This window comes from Bactrocera tryoni, chromosome 1 (assembly GCF_016617805.1).
Source record: "Bactrocera tryoni isolate S06 chromosome 1, CSIRO_BtryS06_freeze2, whole genome shotgun sequence".
Classification (NCBI taxonomy): domain Eukaryota; kingdom Metazoa; phylum Arthropoda; class Insecta; order Diptera; family Tephritidae; genus Bactrocera; species Bactrocera tryoni.
In genome coordinates, this window is record NC_052499.1 from 25,447,426 (window position 1) to 25,462,936 (window position 15,511).

Sequence of the window (15,511 nt, forward strand, 5' to 3'; positions counted from 1 at the left end):
GAATAAAATTATTTTTTGAAAATTCTAGAGAGACACGGAAGGTCGGAAGTCGGTTTCAATTAATATTCTACTCTCCTACAAAAGAGACAAAATTGCACACATACGTATACATATATTATTGAGCAACCACGTATTTGCAACAGACTTAACCGTTTTAGCCAAATTTTTTTTTTGGTTTTTCCTCAGTAATAATTTTGGACTACTCATTAATAGTTTTTGAGTCTGTCCGGGCAGTTAATGCAATATATTAACAGTGAACACCATTCAAAAAGCGACTCAATGTTATGAACATGTCGCATAATCTTAAATCGTAATGCTTGAAAGCGAGCCAGCGACAAAAATATGAAAAATATCGGCAAGCATGCGACAGCAGTCAAAACAATCTCAAGCACTCAATACAAATTGAGCGCAAAGACATTTGTTGGAGGCCAGCGTAAAAGAGCAACGCACTCACCATGCTTGCTCACCGAATACACCACAAAGTCTCTATGGTAGGCGGTATATAAAGCATAGTGACATAGAAAATTTCATGTCATTTCAAAAATTACGGCCCGTACGTAAATAACAAATAGTTGACTGCTGTGCTGTGCTGTGGTGGTGTTGCTCGCGCTTGACCATAACGAAAACGAAAGTGTCAAACATACATACAAATATATATTGAACGTCTAAATAAACGAGTGTTAAAATGAAAGCGTTCGTCGTAGCCGGTATTTGCTTGATTAGCATTGTTAGTTTAAGCTCTGCACAATTCTCCAATGGACGCGTTTTGGATCCACCCAATCCACAATTGTGCGCTCAAAGGATTATACACGAAAAGACACCCGATGGCAAAGGGTGAGTATCCGCACTGCAGCATGTAGGTGATAAACCATTGTTTAAAGAATGTCTGAAAGGGCATTTGGCTGCTAAATAAAAATATTTGAGCGTCTATACAAATTATGTATATTTGTGAAATTCAAAACGTATAAGTTTAAAAGTGCAAAACGAAGTCTATTTCATAGAAAAAAAAAGAAAAATATCTCAGAAAGAAAAATTTTATAAAAAATATATATTTCTTAAAAATATTATTACTCACAAAGTTGAATAATTTTTAAACTTTTTTGAAAAATATTAACGGTCTTCCCAGTCAACTAAAATTTTAATTTAAAAACACTTGAGTGACCACATTTCAACAAATAAGTGCTGCATCTTTTACGTTATACTTTGTTCTTCATTCTTGTTTTTTTTTTTTGAACCAAACTTTTTTGGTTTTTGGAAAAATCGTTTAGTAGTTATCAGCACTCTACTGAATGTCAATTAACAAAAAATTTTTATATAAGAAATAAAATAATATATGTACGTGTGAAAACATTTTAACTAAAAAAACTATTTACTGTTTACAAATAAATATTGGGAAATTAAATCTATTTTTATACATAAAAAAGAACTCAAATCCAGCCAATTTTTTCTCAAATATTTAATTTTTTTTACATTTTATAACAAATACCAAAATATTGCAATATATAACAACAACAAAAATTTATTAAATATTACATTATAGTTTTAAAGTTAATGTTCAATGTTTCTAATCACTCTTTATAAGCAGTATAAAAAAATATTGATTTAAAATTTAATCATGTATAACTGTTATCAATATTTTATTATTGAGCCGCATGCAATTTTCCCTTAAAAATATTATATTTTTTTATAGAGAATTAAAAATAAAGCACATATGCGCGCCTACCAGCTATCTGCCAAATATTGATACCTGATTTTTTTACAATAAAGGATAATACACACTTCTTCTTTATAAATACCATATTAAGAATATAATAAAACAATTATAAAGCATATTTTTTATTAAATATAATAGTATTATATTTTTTATTATTATGATAATTTATATATCATAAATATAATTAATATTGTTTTTCTACAGCTACTTCTTCTCGTGGCGCGACCCACAATTGAAGGGTGTGGAAGAAGACTGGTTGACAGGCAGAAACTTCTGTCGCAGACGTTGCATGGACTTGGTTTCATTGGAAACTAGCTTAGAAAACGAATGGATTAAGCAACGCGTGGTTAACGAAAATGTGAGTAATTAACTCCAAATTTCTTGTTATGAATATTCAGAAATGAAATTTGCAGCCTAAAAAAAGAGATACAATTTACTATAATATTTATTAATATGTATACAATATCCTACATAATTCTTTTATTTCATAAAATGTAAGAAAAGTGGTTTTAAATCACTATAAAAATAAAAAAAAATTACAAAAATACGTCAACATTAAGGGAATTATGTGCATAAATAAATAATATGCCCTTTTGACTAATAAAACAATAATTCGACAATTATAGAAAATATTTTTAATTAACATTAAATAATTAATTAATATTTTCTTCACATACCTTCCAAAAAAACTTTTTTATTTGCGCTACATATTAGGTAGTGGGAAGCGCATAAGCTTACGTTTTTAAGCACAAAAGACTTTTGCAGCGAACTTGTCAATGATATTCACCTCAAATGAGTATTACCAATTCGTCTTTGTTGAATTTGCAACTCAAACCAATTTTGCACTTAACAAAAGTAAAAGTTTGTATGTAAATAAAGCATTTTGTGGAAAGTGAAACCCAATTGGAGCCGTAAACAAACACACGCCTAACCAATAAAACATAATGCCGCTGCCGATACACAAACTTATTGTCGAAATACACCATTGAGCGCAAACGCAATGAAGGTTTGCATACATTTCTCTGTCAAAATGTTGTCAACGCGCAACACAAATTTTGTAGAAAAATGTCAAAACGAAAAAAACCAGACAATACAATTATTCAAAGTCATTTACAAAAACTGTGAGTGTTAATTTTGGTTACTGCATAAATAATTGCTCATAGCCACCAGCTGCTATTAGCTGCTCTTACGCGCATTCATTCATTTCTAACACACATATGACTCGGCAGCTCATTTTCACTTCAATTGTTGGTGTTTCTTTTATATCAACACAATTAAAGCCTTTTCTCATTTTGTTAGTTAAATATGTTTATTTTGTACAAGTTCGCACTTTATGCACACGGCTAATCAAGGTATGTGTAAGTAGTTAATTATTCAAGAGTCTTAGTTTAATGAATGGGTCAAACAAGTGCTTCAAAAAGTCGCACTTTGCTCGCTTAAAAACTTTTTAGCTCGAAAATATTATGTTTATTTAAATGTAGGTCACTTTTAGCACATTGATAGACAGTAATAACCTTATAATATGCAATTAATGAAAGTTTGCGACTCTCAAAGATGGGTTGAATTAAATTCTTGTTGACATTTTAGCATAATCTCCAAACTATAGGATATTCTGTGAATGATACATGAAATATCGTTTTTTTTCCAAACAAATGATATTCCAAACCATCACTACAAAGAACCGTTCCCACAACAGTCGGGTCTACGAAACGACAACGAACGTGGATGTTTATCCGATCAAGAACTGTCAACCCGGCAAAATCTGCCGCTATAATAATAACAACAACAACAGGTTCTTAGTTCCACTTCACGTTTCAAACTGCCGCATGCTGTTTTTCTAACACCTCCTCGCCTACAAACGAGCCTCAGAGTATACATATTTCAAACTTGATTTTTTCAAGAAGCATGCCACAAACCAATAAAGCAGTTAGCAGTAGTGAGAACTCCACATTTTTATAGTTTTTTTTCCCTAAACTATTGCCTTGGAGAGTGGCTAATATAACAAACAACTGTTATAAAATAAACATAAGAAGGCTGAGGTTAACTCACTTGAATGCGCTGTTCACCTACTCTCTTGTATGGAAATCAATTAAAATTTTTGAGAGCGCGTAGAACATAATCACAGCACGAAAATTAGAGTGGCAACAAATACAGCTTCCAACATCAGTTATGTCATAAATTTCTTAAATATAGTAAAATTAGTCAAATTCAATTAAAATATAGTTTGCATATAAAATGAAGTTCATTGCCATAAATTATATGCAGATACTCGGTCTGCTAATGGCAATAATAAAATGTAATAATCTCCACATTTTATGCAGACACGCCAACTTTTTAGCACTCATTAAAATCTGATTTACATATGTACATACATACAAAATTGTATCCCCATTTTTCAAATGCTAATGATTTCAACATTTTGCCACGCTAAAATGCGATGGTCGCACATGAATAAAATATTTCACACAAAAACTATAACGGTTTTGTATTGAAGTTTTCCCAACCCATAAAGTTCAATGTGAAAATTAGTTTTTCGCGCGGCAACGAAATGTGCAAAGTGTAAGAAATTGGCCGGTGCCAACTGGTGCCACCGCGTCCAAAACGTATGCATAACGGTTTATGCGCCCATATGCATATATGTCTGTATGTAATCATATAAGTATATCTAAATGCTCGTATGATTTTAGCTGCCGACCTGCGATTGGGAAAAACTAATTTTCCACATCGTTAATAAACTCGGCGAAACCGTGTGGCAAACAAACAGTGTTATGGATAATCGAGTGCTGAGGATACACGTAAAATGTTGCAATATAATTAAAGCAATAAAATTCGCCAAACGAATGATGCAGTGCGGAATTAATGCAAATTTTCGCAATCTTTTGGTGGAAGAGGAAGTAAATGCGGCAAATTATCTAATATGCATAATTGAAAGTAATCAGGTATTATTGGTGTTCGCAGTCGTTAACATGGAAGCACTTGGGTCGAGTTTTATCTTTTCAGAAAAAATGCAATGCAAGTAAAAATTATTGAAAGTAAAGTATGAAAAGTAATTAAAGTATACCATGGTTGCCATAATTTGACACTGTGTCCTAAATTTGTGTACAAATTGGTACCATAAAGTCTTAAGAAAAACTTTACAACTAGCTAACTAGCTTCGTTACAACTAGCTTAAATGCTATTCTCCATACAAACTACTTAGGGATATGAAAATTAAGAGCACAATTGGACATCTGACAATTTTCCGAGCTGATACTTTCTGCTACAAAGAATTTCGCCGACCAAACTCAATGAATGTTTAACAACAAATGCTTCATTATAATTTTTGAAAATTATATTAACTTAAATATTGAGAAAATGAAGAATTTTAAAAATAGTTTGCAATGGTACGAAGAAAATTCAAATAATAATACATATATAGCAGCTAATCAGCTGTTCATGAGTTGACATTTATGCAAATGCAGCTGTCATAGAGATTAAGTCCTTAAATAGTACTTATTTATTTATTATTTAAATTGGCCAAAACTATTTATGTGAAATATAGTCGAAAAAGTTTTTTCGCATTTCTAATCAAACTTCAACTTATTTTTGTTTTTATATTTATACTGATAAATAAATAATCAAATATGTATCATTTTGGTCGACCACTTTTAGCCATTTTTCCGCTAGAGACATTATTCCATCAGTGTAAATTGAAATTTCGAAATTTCCAGAACGGAAGGGAGCTAACCATTGTTGTGCTACACGAACTGATACACTGGCATTCTTTCCTTTTTATACAAAAATTTCAAAATATGGCGTATTTCTTCATTAATATACGCATTTTAGATAAGAATTCTTTTTAATTTTGAAACCTGCTAACTATCAGGTCTCAAATTTGAGGCAATATTTACGCTAGAGCCTGTTTTGTGAATAGTAACTAGTCACAAATTGAGACTTTATCTCAAAATGTCTCAAATACAGACTAAAAGACTGGTTACAGAAACCCGCTATTAATTGCATTGTTAAAAAAATCTCATATTTCTGGTATTTCTTGTGGTGTCTTTAACACCTTCCTCAAAATGCACATTTATTTGGAAAACGCAGAGTGTCTCATTTATTCCAGAAGTATTTGTCCCTTGGGAGGCAATAAGGAACCTCCTTTTAAAACATTTCGCAGACACCTCAAAACTATTAACACTCTGTATATACAAATATATAGATCGTATATAGTATATACATAAGTATGTATATGCTAACCAAACTGCATATCTGCACTCACTTTCTTCTTAATTGGTGTCACCACAAAAGGGCTTGCCCACTGCTGTTCGACGCTGCAGCGACCGATAAGCAAATGAAGCGCTGTTAAAAAGCATGAATTTATGCCGCCAAGCGCACACACGCATACATACAAAACTGCTTGCATATGTATGATAACTGCACACCATTACTGCCTTTGTCACAAGCATTTCCGCGCTTCTCTACGGCTGATTGGCCCTTCAGCTTAACACCGTTATTATTTGTTTATTGTTTCTTAAACCGTTATTACCGTTGTTGTTGTTGTTTATTCACTATATGTCGTGTAAGAGAAAGTGAAAATCAAATATTTACTATATTATGACTGAGGTGTGATCCGTTAAAGTCGAATGTCAATGGTAGTGGCGGCGCAGGCATTAACTCAACTAATTAAACTGCAAACAACTTGTACATATACATATATATGCGAACGAGTCATGTATTTGCATGCATACATATATACCAAAGTATACATTAAGCACACACATGCACTTGTTTGGTCACATTTGTAAATGCAAGTAAGCTACTAGAGGCATTCAAAAAATATTTATGAATTATGTGTCGGATATTTAACGTATTTTATTTTATTTACCGTATTTTACTTGACAGTAATGAGCCACTTAACACGTTTGCTATGCCACTTTCCACCACACAACAATGGAGTTGGTGGCACATTGTTTTTGGTCAGCTTAGTTTGAGCTTTTTATTACCAGCGCATTTTAAACCGATCAAACCATTTTAACGGTTTATTGTTTTGGTTCTTTGTATGATTGGCGTGGAAATTTTGTATTACTTTGCGTCTTCCATGCAATATGCAAGTAGCTGACGACTAACAATTAGTAAGCGGAACATACATACATACATATGTGTGTACATGTATGCATATTTATAATGCAATGGATAACGGTGTCAGCACTATTTATATATTTTATGCGCGCATGCGTGAACGCCTTTTAAGTCACAAAATATCAAGAAATAATAAAACCCTTTACACGTGCATTTTTATAACATAAAAGGGTATAAAAAATATGTACATACCTTGATAACTCTGAACAATCTGAACTGTTTTTCGGAAATTATTTTCGATAAAAAATCGATGCTTAATTTCGTGAAGATTTCTTGTCAAAAAAAAAGGTTTCAAGAAAAGTACTAGTTTTTTATCGATCAGTTTGACAAGACTATTATATTGTACATCCGACGTTCTTACTATGTAGGTTATTACAAACTTCTGTTCAGGGTATAAATATAATGTTCTTATAATTATTTCTAACTTATAGTTGCAAAATTATACAAATATATACATAATTTAAGCAATAATTTACATTTAAAACATTTCAAAAGTATACAAAAACCACTTTATTTTGATTTCAGGTGAAATATATCTGGACCAGTGGTCGTCTCTGCGACTTCAAGGGTTGTGACCGTCCCGATTTGCAGCCCACCAACGTCAATGGCTGGTTCTGGACCGCTACTCTGCAAAAATTAGCTCCAACTTCCGAGCGCTCCCAGGGTGATTGGTCGCCAAGCGGCGGTATTGGTCTGCCCCAGCCCGACAACCGTGAATACAAACAGAACGGTGCTCCCGAAAACTGCTTAGCTCTGCTCAACCAATTCTACAATGATGGCGTCAACTGGCATGACGTTGCCTGCCATCACAAGAAACCATTCGTGTGCGAGGAAAACGATGCCTTGCTGAAGTACGTCCGCTATACAAACCCAAACTTGCGCATTTAAATGTGGCATTGTTTTGAAATGTTTGCATAGAAAGTAGAGCAAATGGTGTGTGCAACCGTACACGAAATTGCTAGAGTGAAACCAAAAATGTTTTCTATCATATAAAATGTTAATCTATTTAACGCAGATACTCATAAGGGCAATGCATATTTTCATTTTTTCTTTCTTGTTTATCCTACTCTGTTCTATGTCCTTATTTTAAGCAGTCAAAAGCTAGCAAAGTTTATGTACCATACTTATATTCGTTTGTGCTTAATTAACTACATACATATGTAAACAAGGACATACCTTCGAAGATTTTACGCTTTCTGAATTTTCTGATACTTTCTTAAACTCTCATTATTTAGTTAAATAATATTTTTGTATTAATTTATGATTATAATATATAAAAACGTCGAAAAATTCTCTAATCTTTTATTTATTGATAATTATTGTACATATACTATATGTATGTATATCAACATAGTAGTATTAATAGTAAGTATGGATTGTATATGAACAAAATTTTTTTGAATTGGTCCTTTAAACTGAGTACTTAATAATACTACAACCAGTAACAAATTCGATTTTCGAGCGAAATAAGAGAGTGTGTGAGTGTTTAATGGTTTCTTGCTTACAAATGGTCATATGATTTAATAATATGCAAAAAACTTGATTTTTAAAATTTTTATTCTATTATCATTAGAATTACTGTTATGCTAATTGAGGGGGGGCACGATCCGATTACTTTGGCGGAGGGGTAAAAAAACCGAATTTCCGTATAAATGGGTTATGTACGGATAGGGGAGCTTCTCCAGAGGAGGAATATTCAAAAATAATGTAAAAATTACTAATATTTTTTAAAATATTCACGATTAAAAGTTCAAAAATTTGCACTAAGAAAACATGTTATTTCTCTATGTTTCACAAAATTTTTTCACATTTTTTACTTTGTATATTGAAAATACACACTCTAAACTTCGAAATAAGCTTACATTTCACTTTTAATTTGCTATATTTTACCTAAATTTATTAATTTAAAAATCACATAGCACACTCATCGTTGAAAAGGTTGGATTGTTTACAATTATGAGGAAAACGAGCCTTGCCCACATCTTAAACAGTAAATATGTAGGATTTTTAACAATTTTTCTTTGTTTGTTTAACGCGTGATTCTTTTTTCTATATTAACTATAAAAAAAATACTTTCTACATATGTATACATATGTGTAATACGTAATTTATGTGACTGAAGACTTTCGCGAAGTACTCCTTTCTGCGTTGGCGGCCTTCGGCCGCGCTTTAAAAAAATAACTCTAGCCGAGCGAATACCCGGGGTGACTGAAGTACTATCGCGTAGTACTCCATTCTGCGTTAAAAATAAAAAAATATATTGACTTTTTGTTATAAAGTTGTGAAAGATTATATTCATTCAAATTAATTAATTATACATATGCGTATATATTTTTTTTAAGAATTTTTGCATTAACACTGCATTGTCGACATCTCGCCAGTTAAGTGTCACATGAAAAATATAAGCCTGGTAACCTTTTAGTTTTAAATTAAAGTGGCAACATCTTTGTTCTCATGCCGCATTAATTGTCAAAATAAAAAATATTGTAAACATTCTTGAAGGGAGTTTTTAACATTCTTAATTATAAAAATATCACTAATATCAATTAAATATGGATGTCGGTGAACTACTGTCTTTCAAGGTAAGAAACACAGTAATTTGAAAACAATAATGATTTTACCACCGCAATAACCCTACAGCCAGAGCAGACTCCAAAACGTCCTCATGATGAAGATGATGATTACTTATTGAATCCCTCGGAGGATAGATCTACACGAGATGTTAAACGGGATGAAAAATCAAAACGACTGCGCCGCATTGAGCAAGCCAAGGAGTCAGCAGATTTCGTGAAGCCTGACGTTCCATCATTAGATTCCTTTTTCGGTCCTGAGCTGACCGAAGAAGAGCGAATTAATATATTGAATTATGTAGAAAACGAAGATGCGGAAGGTGACGTACTTGATGAAGTTGGACTTAAGAAATTGCTACTGGTTTTTGAAAAACGTAATTTAAAAAACCAGGAAATGAGAATCAAATATCCTGATAACCCAGAAAAGTTTATGGAATCTGAAGTTGATCTGCATTCAGTAATACAAGAGTTGAAAGGCGTTGCAACAGTGCCAGATCTTTACCCAGTATTGGTGGAATTGCATGGCATACCCAGTATCTTGGAATTACTAGCACATCCAAATACAGACATAGCTGTTGCAATTGTAGATCTCTTGCAAGAAGTCACCGATGTAGATATATTAGGTAAGGAAGTCTGTACATTTAAACGATTGAAAATTAATTACTTTTAATTTAATTGCATGATTAAAATATTACAGGGGAGAGTAGTGAGGGAGCAGAAATTTTGATTGAAGCTTTACGTAAACAACAAGTCTGTGCACTTTTAGTACAAAATTTAGAACGTCTCAACGAAGAAGTGAAAGAAGAATCAGATGGAGTTCATAACTCTTTGGCCATCGTAGAAAATTTAACAGAAATGCACAGTGACATTGTTAGAGAAGCAGCTGAGCAAGGCCTACTTGCTTGGCTACTTAAAAGGCTCAAACAAAAGTCACCTTTTGATCCCAATAAACTATATTGTAGTGAAATACTTTCCATACTAATACAAACAAACAATGATAATCGTCTAATGCTTGGCACTATTGATGGCATTGATGTATTACTGCAACAGCTAGCTATTTATAAGCGACATGATCCATCCTCTACGGAGGAACAGGAATACATGGAAAATCTATTCAATTGCCTTTGTTCAGCGTTGATGGCGAAAGAAAACAGGGATCGTTTTTTGAAAGGCGAAGGCTTGCAGCTTATGAATTTAATGTTGCGAGAGAAAAAGATGTCACGAAATGGTTCGCTGAAAGTGCTTGATCATGCCATGTCTGGACCAGATGGTCGTGAAAATTGTAATAAATTCGTTGACATACTTGGACTTCGTACAATTTTCCCATTGTTCATGAAGACACCGAAACGCACTAAGAAACACCTATTATCATCCGATGAACACGAGGAGCATGTTTGTTCAGTGATAGCTTCGATGCTGAGAAATTGTAGAGGAGCGCAACGACAAAGACTGTTATCGAAATTCACCGAGAATGACCACGAAAAAGTAGATCGGTTGCTAGAGTTGCATTTGAAATACTTGGAAAAAGTAGAAACCGTAGACCGGGATATAGATCAACAAGAAAAGGTAGCTAGATTATGCTAATTATTCTAGATTCCTAATTTAAACGTGTACATTTTTTTATTATTTAGAATACAGAAATCGATGAAGACGAGGAGGCAGAAAATAACTACATCAAGCGATTGACAGGCGGACTTTTCACGTTGCAGCGTATAGACTATATTATTTTAGAAGTATCAGCTACTGCGGATACGGTAAAGCAACGAGTTGTACAAATTTTGAATTTACGCGGTTCATCAATGAAAACTATCAGGAATGTCATGCGAGGTTTGTACTTATTATTTCATACTCAACATAACATTAAATAAAAAACAAAATAAACTATTAATTATAGAATACGCCGGGAATTTGGGCGACGACGGTGATGCCGATTGGAAGGAACAAGAGCAATCACATATCGTTTCGTTAATTGATAGGTTCTAAAATATATTAATGAAACAAATAACTAAAGCATGTTCGTTTTTATGGAGCCGAAAACTTGTTTAATAAATTGCTTTTCGTACAATGTGCAAACGAATACATAAAATTTTGAAAAAATAAACGAATATTCCGTAGAAATTACTTAATTCATTTCGGTTTTTTGTCACAAGTGACTTTTTTCTTGGGTTTGCAAATGGGACTGCCACCTCCATCACTACCACTTTTTGGGCCAGGCTTTTTGCTAATTTTGAATTGGAATATATAATTAGTTTGATTCTATTAACAGGTTAATTTTTGGTGAAAAAAATAGTGTAAAGATTTCTGTTTAAAACAGCTGTTTTTCATACAATTTAATTGTTCAACAATGTGCTTTTATCTATGTGTAGTTACAATAAATTATTTTAAAATTAGAAGAAATAAAAAATAATAATATAAAATAGAGATTTTAACACAAATATACTAGAAGTTGCTTAGTGGCCACTACAACTACGCACGAATGAGAATAAAAGATAAAAGAAATTATAAGAAAAGCGGTTAACATAATAATTTGCAAAAATTGCGCCACAATTAGGTAAAATTTCAACTTTAATAACAAATATTGTACATTTAAAATATTTGCAACCTTTTACTTAAAATCATTTAACAATTTTTGCAAATCCTAAAAGGCCAATCTTAATTTCAGATCGTCTGGTGTTTTTTATACTTCGTATATAATTATGTTGTTTTGTTTTCGACGTGTATGTGTTGCTAATGTTGAACTACTTTTAATTCGAGAATCTGGAATATCTACTTCACACTGTCTGGGATCTCGAAGCTAACATCCATGTTCATTTCTCGCGCTAAATGGACAATTTGAGCCAAATGCACAGATAAATTGGCAGCTTCGTCCAAATCGTGACGGGGAATAATCCTCAAACCGGATTGACGAATCAATTCTCGTGCCTCGTTCACATTTGTGCCCTTAAACAAATACACAATAATAATTATTTGTACCAACATAATTTTTTCCAAAGAAATCAATCATCCGTATTTACCTGCAGTCTAACTACAATAGGCATTTTCATGTTCAAATCTTTGGCAGCTGCAATAATGCCCTCGGCGATAACATCACAACGCATAATACCACCGAAAATGTTTACTAGAATACAGTGAACTTTCGGGTCGGCAGTAATAATCTTGAAGGCTTCCTTCACAGCTTGTGCGGTTGCGCCGCCACCGACATCAAGGAAATTAGCTGGATCTCCGCCGTAGAGTTTAATAATATCCATGGTGGCCATGGCTAAACCAGCGCCGTTCACCATGCAGCCGATAGTGCCGTCTAAAGCAATGTAGTTCAGATCGAATTTAGCTGCCTCCACTTCTTTGGGGTCTTCTTGAGTCCAGTCACGCAATGCAAACAATTCCTTCTGACGAAATTCTGCATTATCATCAAAACGGAATTTAGCATCCAATGCGAAGACTAAGTTAAGATAAAATATTTATTTATATTAAAAATTTGTATTTCGATAATTATATATTAGAAATGGAATGTGACAAATTTATACGAATTTCTACATTTTAGGGTCTACTAATGAACTTTTGTGCACCGGTATGTGGTATTTAGATACTTTTAATAAATCAATAACAATAATTTGTGTTTAAATATTTATAATACTCGATAATGTTCAGTTTTGAAAATGTCAATTTATATAAATGACATAATTTAAAAACAAATTATTTAACTGGCTATTTTAGAATTATTAAAAACTGTCGATTGCAAAAAGCTATTTAGTGTAACTGAATTACAAAATTATTTGTGATTACTAATTTAAGAGGCATATTACTTACAGGAACCTGCAGTTATTGTGGCATTAAAAAATGTTTGATAAAAAGAGATAAATATATATTTTTTAATGTGTTGACATTAATTCCATCGATTTACGTTTCGTAATTGATTGATGAAGTCATGGGTAATTTGGTTAATAATGATTAAATTAGATAAAATTATGTTAAATAGTTTAATGAAGTTTCTATGATTTTGCAAAATACTTACAGCCTTCGAGAGCATCCTCTGCATATGGATTAATTTCAATGAGTAAAGCGTCCTTCTTTACGAACAGCTGATACATGTTCATTAGCATTTTTACGGTTTCCTCTTGGAATTCGCCCAAACCAACAGAATTCACCACTTTAGCTGCTTGATCAGGTGTCAGTCCAACCTTAATATCAATTGGTTCATAAACAATAGCATCAGGGTTTTCGGCAGCTACTTCCTCAATATTAACACCACCTTGAGACGAAGCAATGATAACTGGACCCTTTTTTGAGTAGTTTTCAAATTAATAATTTTAAAGGGTAATATGTTTATATACAAACATTAAAGGCTCGCTCCATCATAACGGCAAAATAGAATTCGCGGCGTGGGAATTTTCGCTCCGCAACCATAACAGAATTACATATGCGGCCAGCAGCGCCAGTTTGCTTGGTTACTAAAAGTTGATTTACCATCTTGCTGCCAATTTCTTGAGCTTCGGTAGGTCTACGATTGAATTAAGTATTGTTAAATAATAGTGAATTTAAACTTTATTAAATCAGTTCTTACGTATTTACAACGCGTACACCACCCTTTAAGCCATTCTTAAAATGACCTTTTCCACGTCCACCAGCTAAAACTTGCGCTTTCAACACAAGATTATTCGTATCGAGTTTTTGGGCAATTTCTTTGGCTTCTTGACCAGACTTCGCTACGCCAAACCTGAAAAATGATTCACAATGTACACAAGTTATCAGCACTAATAGAGTGTATTCTAACTCATCGTGACATATTCAACCATAAAGATAACATACGTACACGTAATATGACGTACTCGTATACAACTTAAATATTGTAAACAAGATTTCCGATTAAATATTAAATAGAAAAAATCTACTCTGAGTATTTTAATGTTTATTATGTTAAATAATTTAATTCATCCACTAGAAAATATTAGACCTAATTTATTGAGCAGTAAACAAACACACATATTTTTTTATTAATTTAACCATCGCCCTGAAATTACTATGTATGTATGCCAAACAGCAAATCTCAAGCTAGGTACAAAGTCTGCTTAATTTGCTCATTTAGCATCACAACTTTACTAATGTTGTTGATAAGCAACTAATTAAAATTGCGTAATTGTATAAGTTCAATATATGCTTTTCTGTTAGCATTATTGTTTTTGGGTTATTACAGAGGAAACACTAACACCCTTAGCGAAAATTTCAAACTTGTAGAATATCCGGAAAAATCATGTTTTGGGTTAACGATTCTAAGTCAAATAAAAATAACCAATGCTCAAATAATATGTATACAACTTCAATAAATGTATGTTAAGCACACAATATTCGTTAAATAATTGATTAATCAGGTTATTTTAAATATGTATTGACTTACTTTGGAGTTGGGATACCGGCTTCATTAAGTAAAGTGTATGAAACATGTTCTTGAACATTAAGGTTCCTTTTCTGCAGACTTCCACTGGTGGCAAGCGCAAGAATCTGAAAAAAAAAAACAAATTAAATTGCAAAAGAAAAATCGGTTAGGAGGTATGTATATGTTTGTGTATATTTGTTTACATTTACAAATTTAAAACTAATTAAAGAATACAATAATTACAAAAACTTTAATTAATTACGTCACTGATAATGAACCCTAAAAAGAAAGTCAGCTGAGAATTTGATAGTCAACAGTTGATCAAACGTTTTAGACCTTGCTAGTGAAGTCTCCTATCTTCACCTTCAACCCAACAACATACAGCCGAATCTCATCAATTATGTAAAAAATTTGCCAAAAAATCCACCATACCTTTTGCCCAACCTTTGGGTTTACGATTTCATTCAAAATACCCGTCCGAGACAATAAAGCAGCCATATTTAACTAGTGCGGTTGTAATTAAAAAATTAATATATTATATAGCGGTTGTAAAATATGCGGAAAATATATGAAAAAATCTATATTATTCCAACCACCAAAAATTGTCTACAGCAAATATGTGAGAAAAACGAGTGACTCGACTGTAGAAGAATCCTATACAATGTCAAATTCAAAGTGCTGCCAAGTCAAAACTGTTCCAATGAATCGAAACTTAAGGCATTTGTACACATAGATAAG

The 15,511-nt window shown here is 32.6% G+C and overlaps 4 protein-coding genes across 8 annotated transcripts in view; 2 read left to right on the top strand and 2 right to left on the bottom strand.

Annotated features, from left to right (window-relative positions):
• Positions 1 to 15,511, bottom strand: part of LOC120766809 (dystrophin, isoforms A/C/F/G/H) — a 776,746-nt gene that overhangs the window by 244,393 nt on the left and 516,842 nt on the right. The window lies entirely within an intron of this gene.
• LOC120766832 lies at positions 590 to 8,048 on the top strand. The gene is made up of 3 exons (XM_040092543.1): positions 590 to 834; positions 1,919 to 2,072; positions 7,358 to 8,048. Exons 1-3 carry the CDS (start codon positions 686 to 688, stop codon positions 7,718 to 7,720), a joined length of 666 nt encoding a protein of 221 aa, XP_039948477.1. The 5' UTR covers positions 590 to 685; the 3' UTR covers positions 7,721 to 8,048.
• Positions 9,278 to 11,528, top strand: LOC120766813 (beta-catenin-like protein 1). Its single transcript, XM_040092523.1, has 5 exons — positions 9,278 to 9,414; positions 9,473 to 10,025; positions 10,100 to 10,968; positions 11,034 to 11,229; positions 11,297 to 11,528. The coding sequence occupies exons 1-5, from the start codon at positions 9,385 to 9,387 to the stop codon at positions 11,383 to 11,385; spliced, it is 1,737 nt and encodes a 578-aa protein (XP_039948457.1). The 5' UTR covers positions 9,278 to 9,384; the 3' UTR covers positions 11,386 to 11,528.
• LOC120766821 (succinate--CoA ligase [ADP-forming] subunit beta, mitochondrial) lies at positions 11,418 to 15,413 on the bottom strand. 2 transcript variants are annotated; one of them, XM_040092531.1, is made up of 8 exons: positions 15,206 to 15,413; positions 14,795 to 14,898; positions 13,964 to 14,116; positions 13,738 to 13,900; positions 13,415 to 13,679; positions 13,210 to 13,215; positions 12,417 to 12,841; positions 11,418 to 12,342 (listed from the first exon to the last, which is right to left on the bottom strand). In XM_040092531.1, the coding sequence occupies exons 1-8, from the start codon at positions 15,269 to 15,271 to the stop codon at positions 12,169 to 12,171; spliced, it is 1,356 nt and encodes a 451-aa protein (XP_039948465.1). In that variant the 5' UTR covers positions 15,272 to 15,413; the 3' UTR covers positions 11,418 to 12,168. The 2 variants fall into 2 exon arrangements, with proteins under 2 accessions (XP_039948465.1, XP_039948466.1); XM_040092532.1 differs by lacking the exon at positions 13,210 to 13,215 and having other exon boundaries at positions 12,169 to 12,342.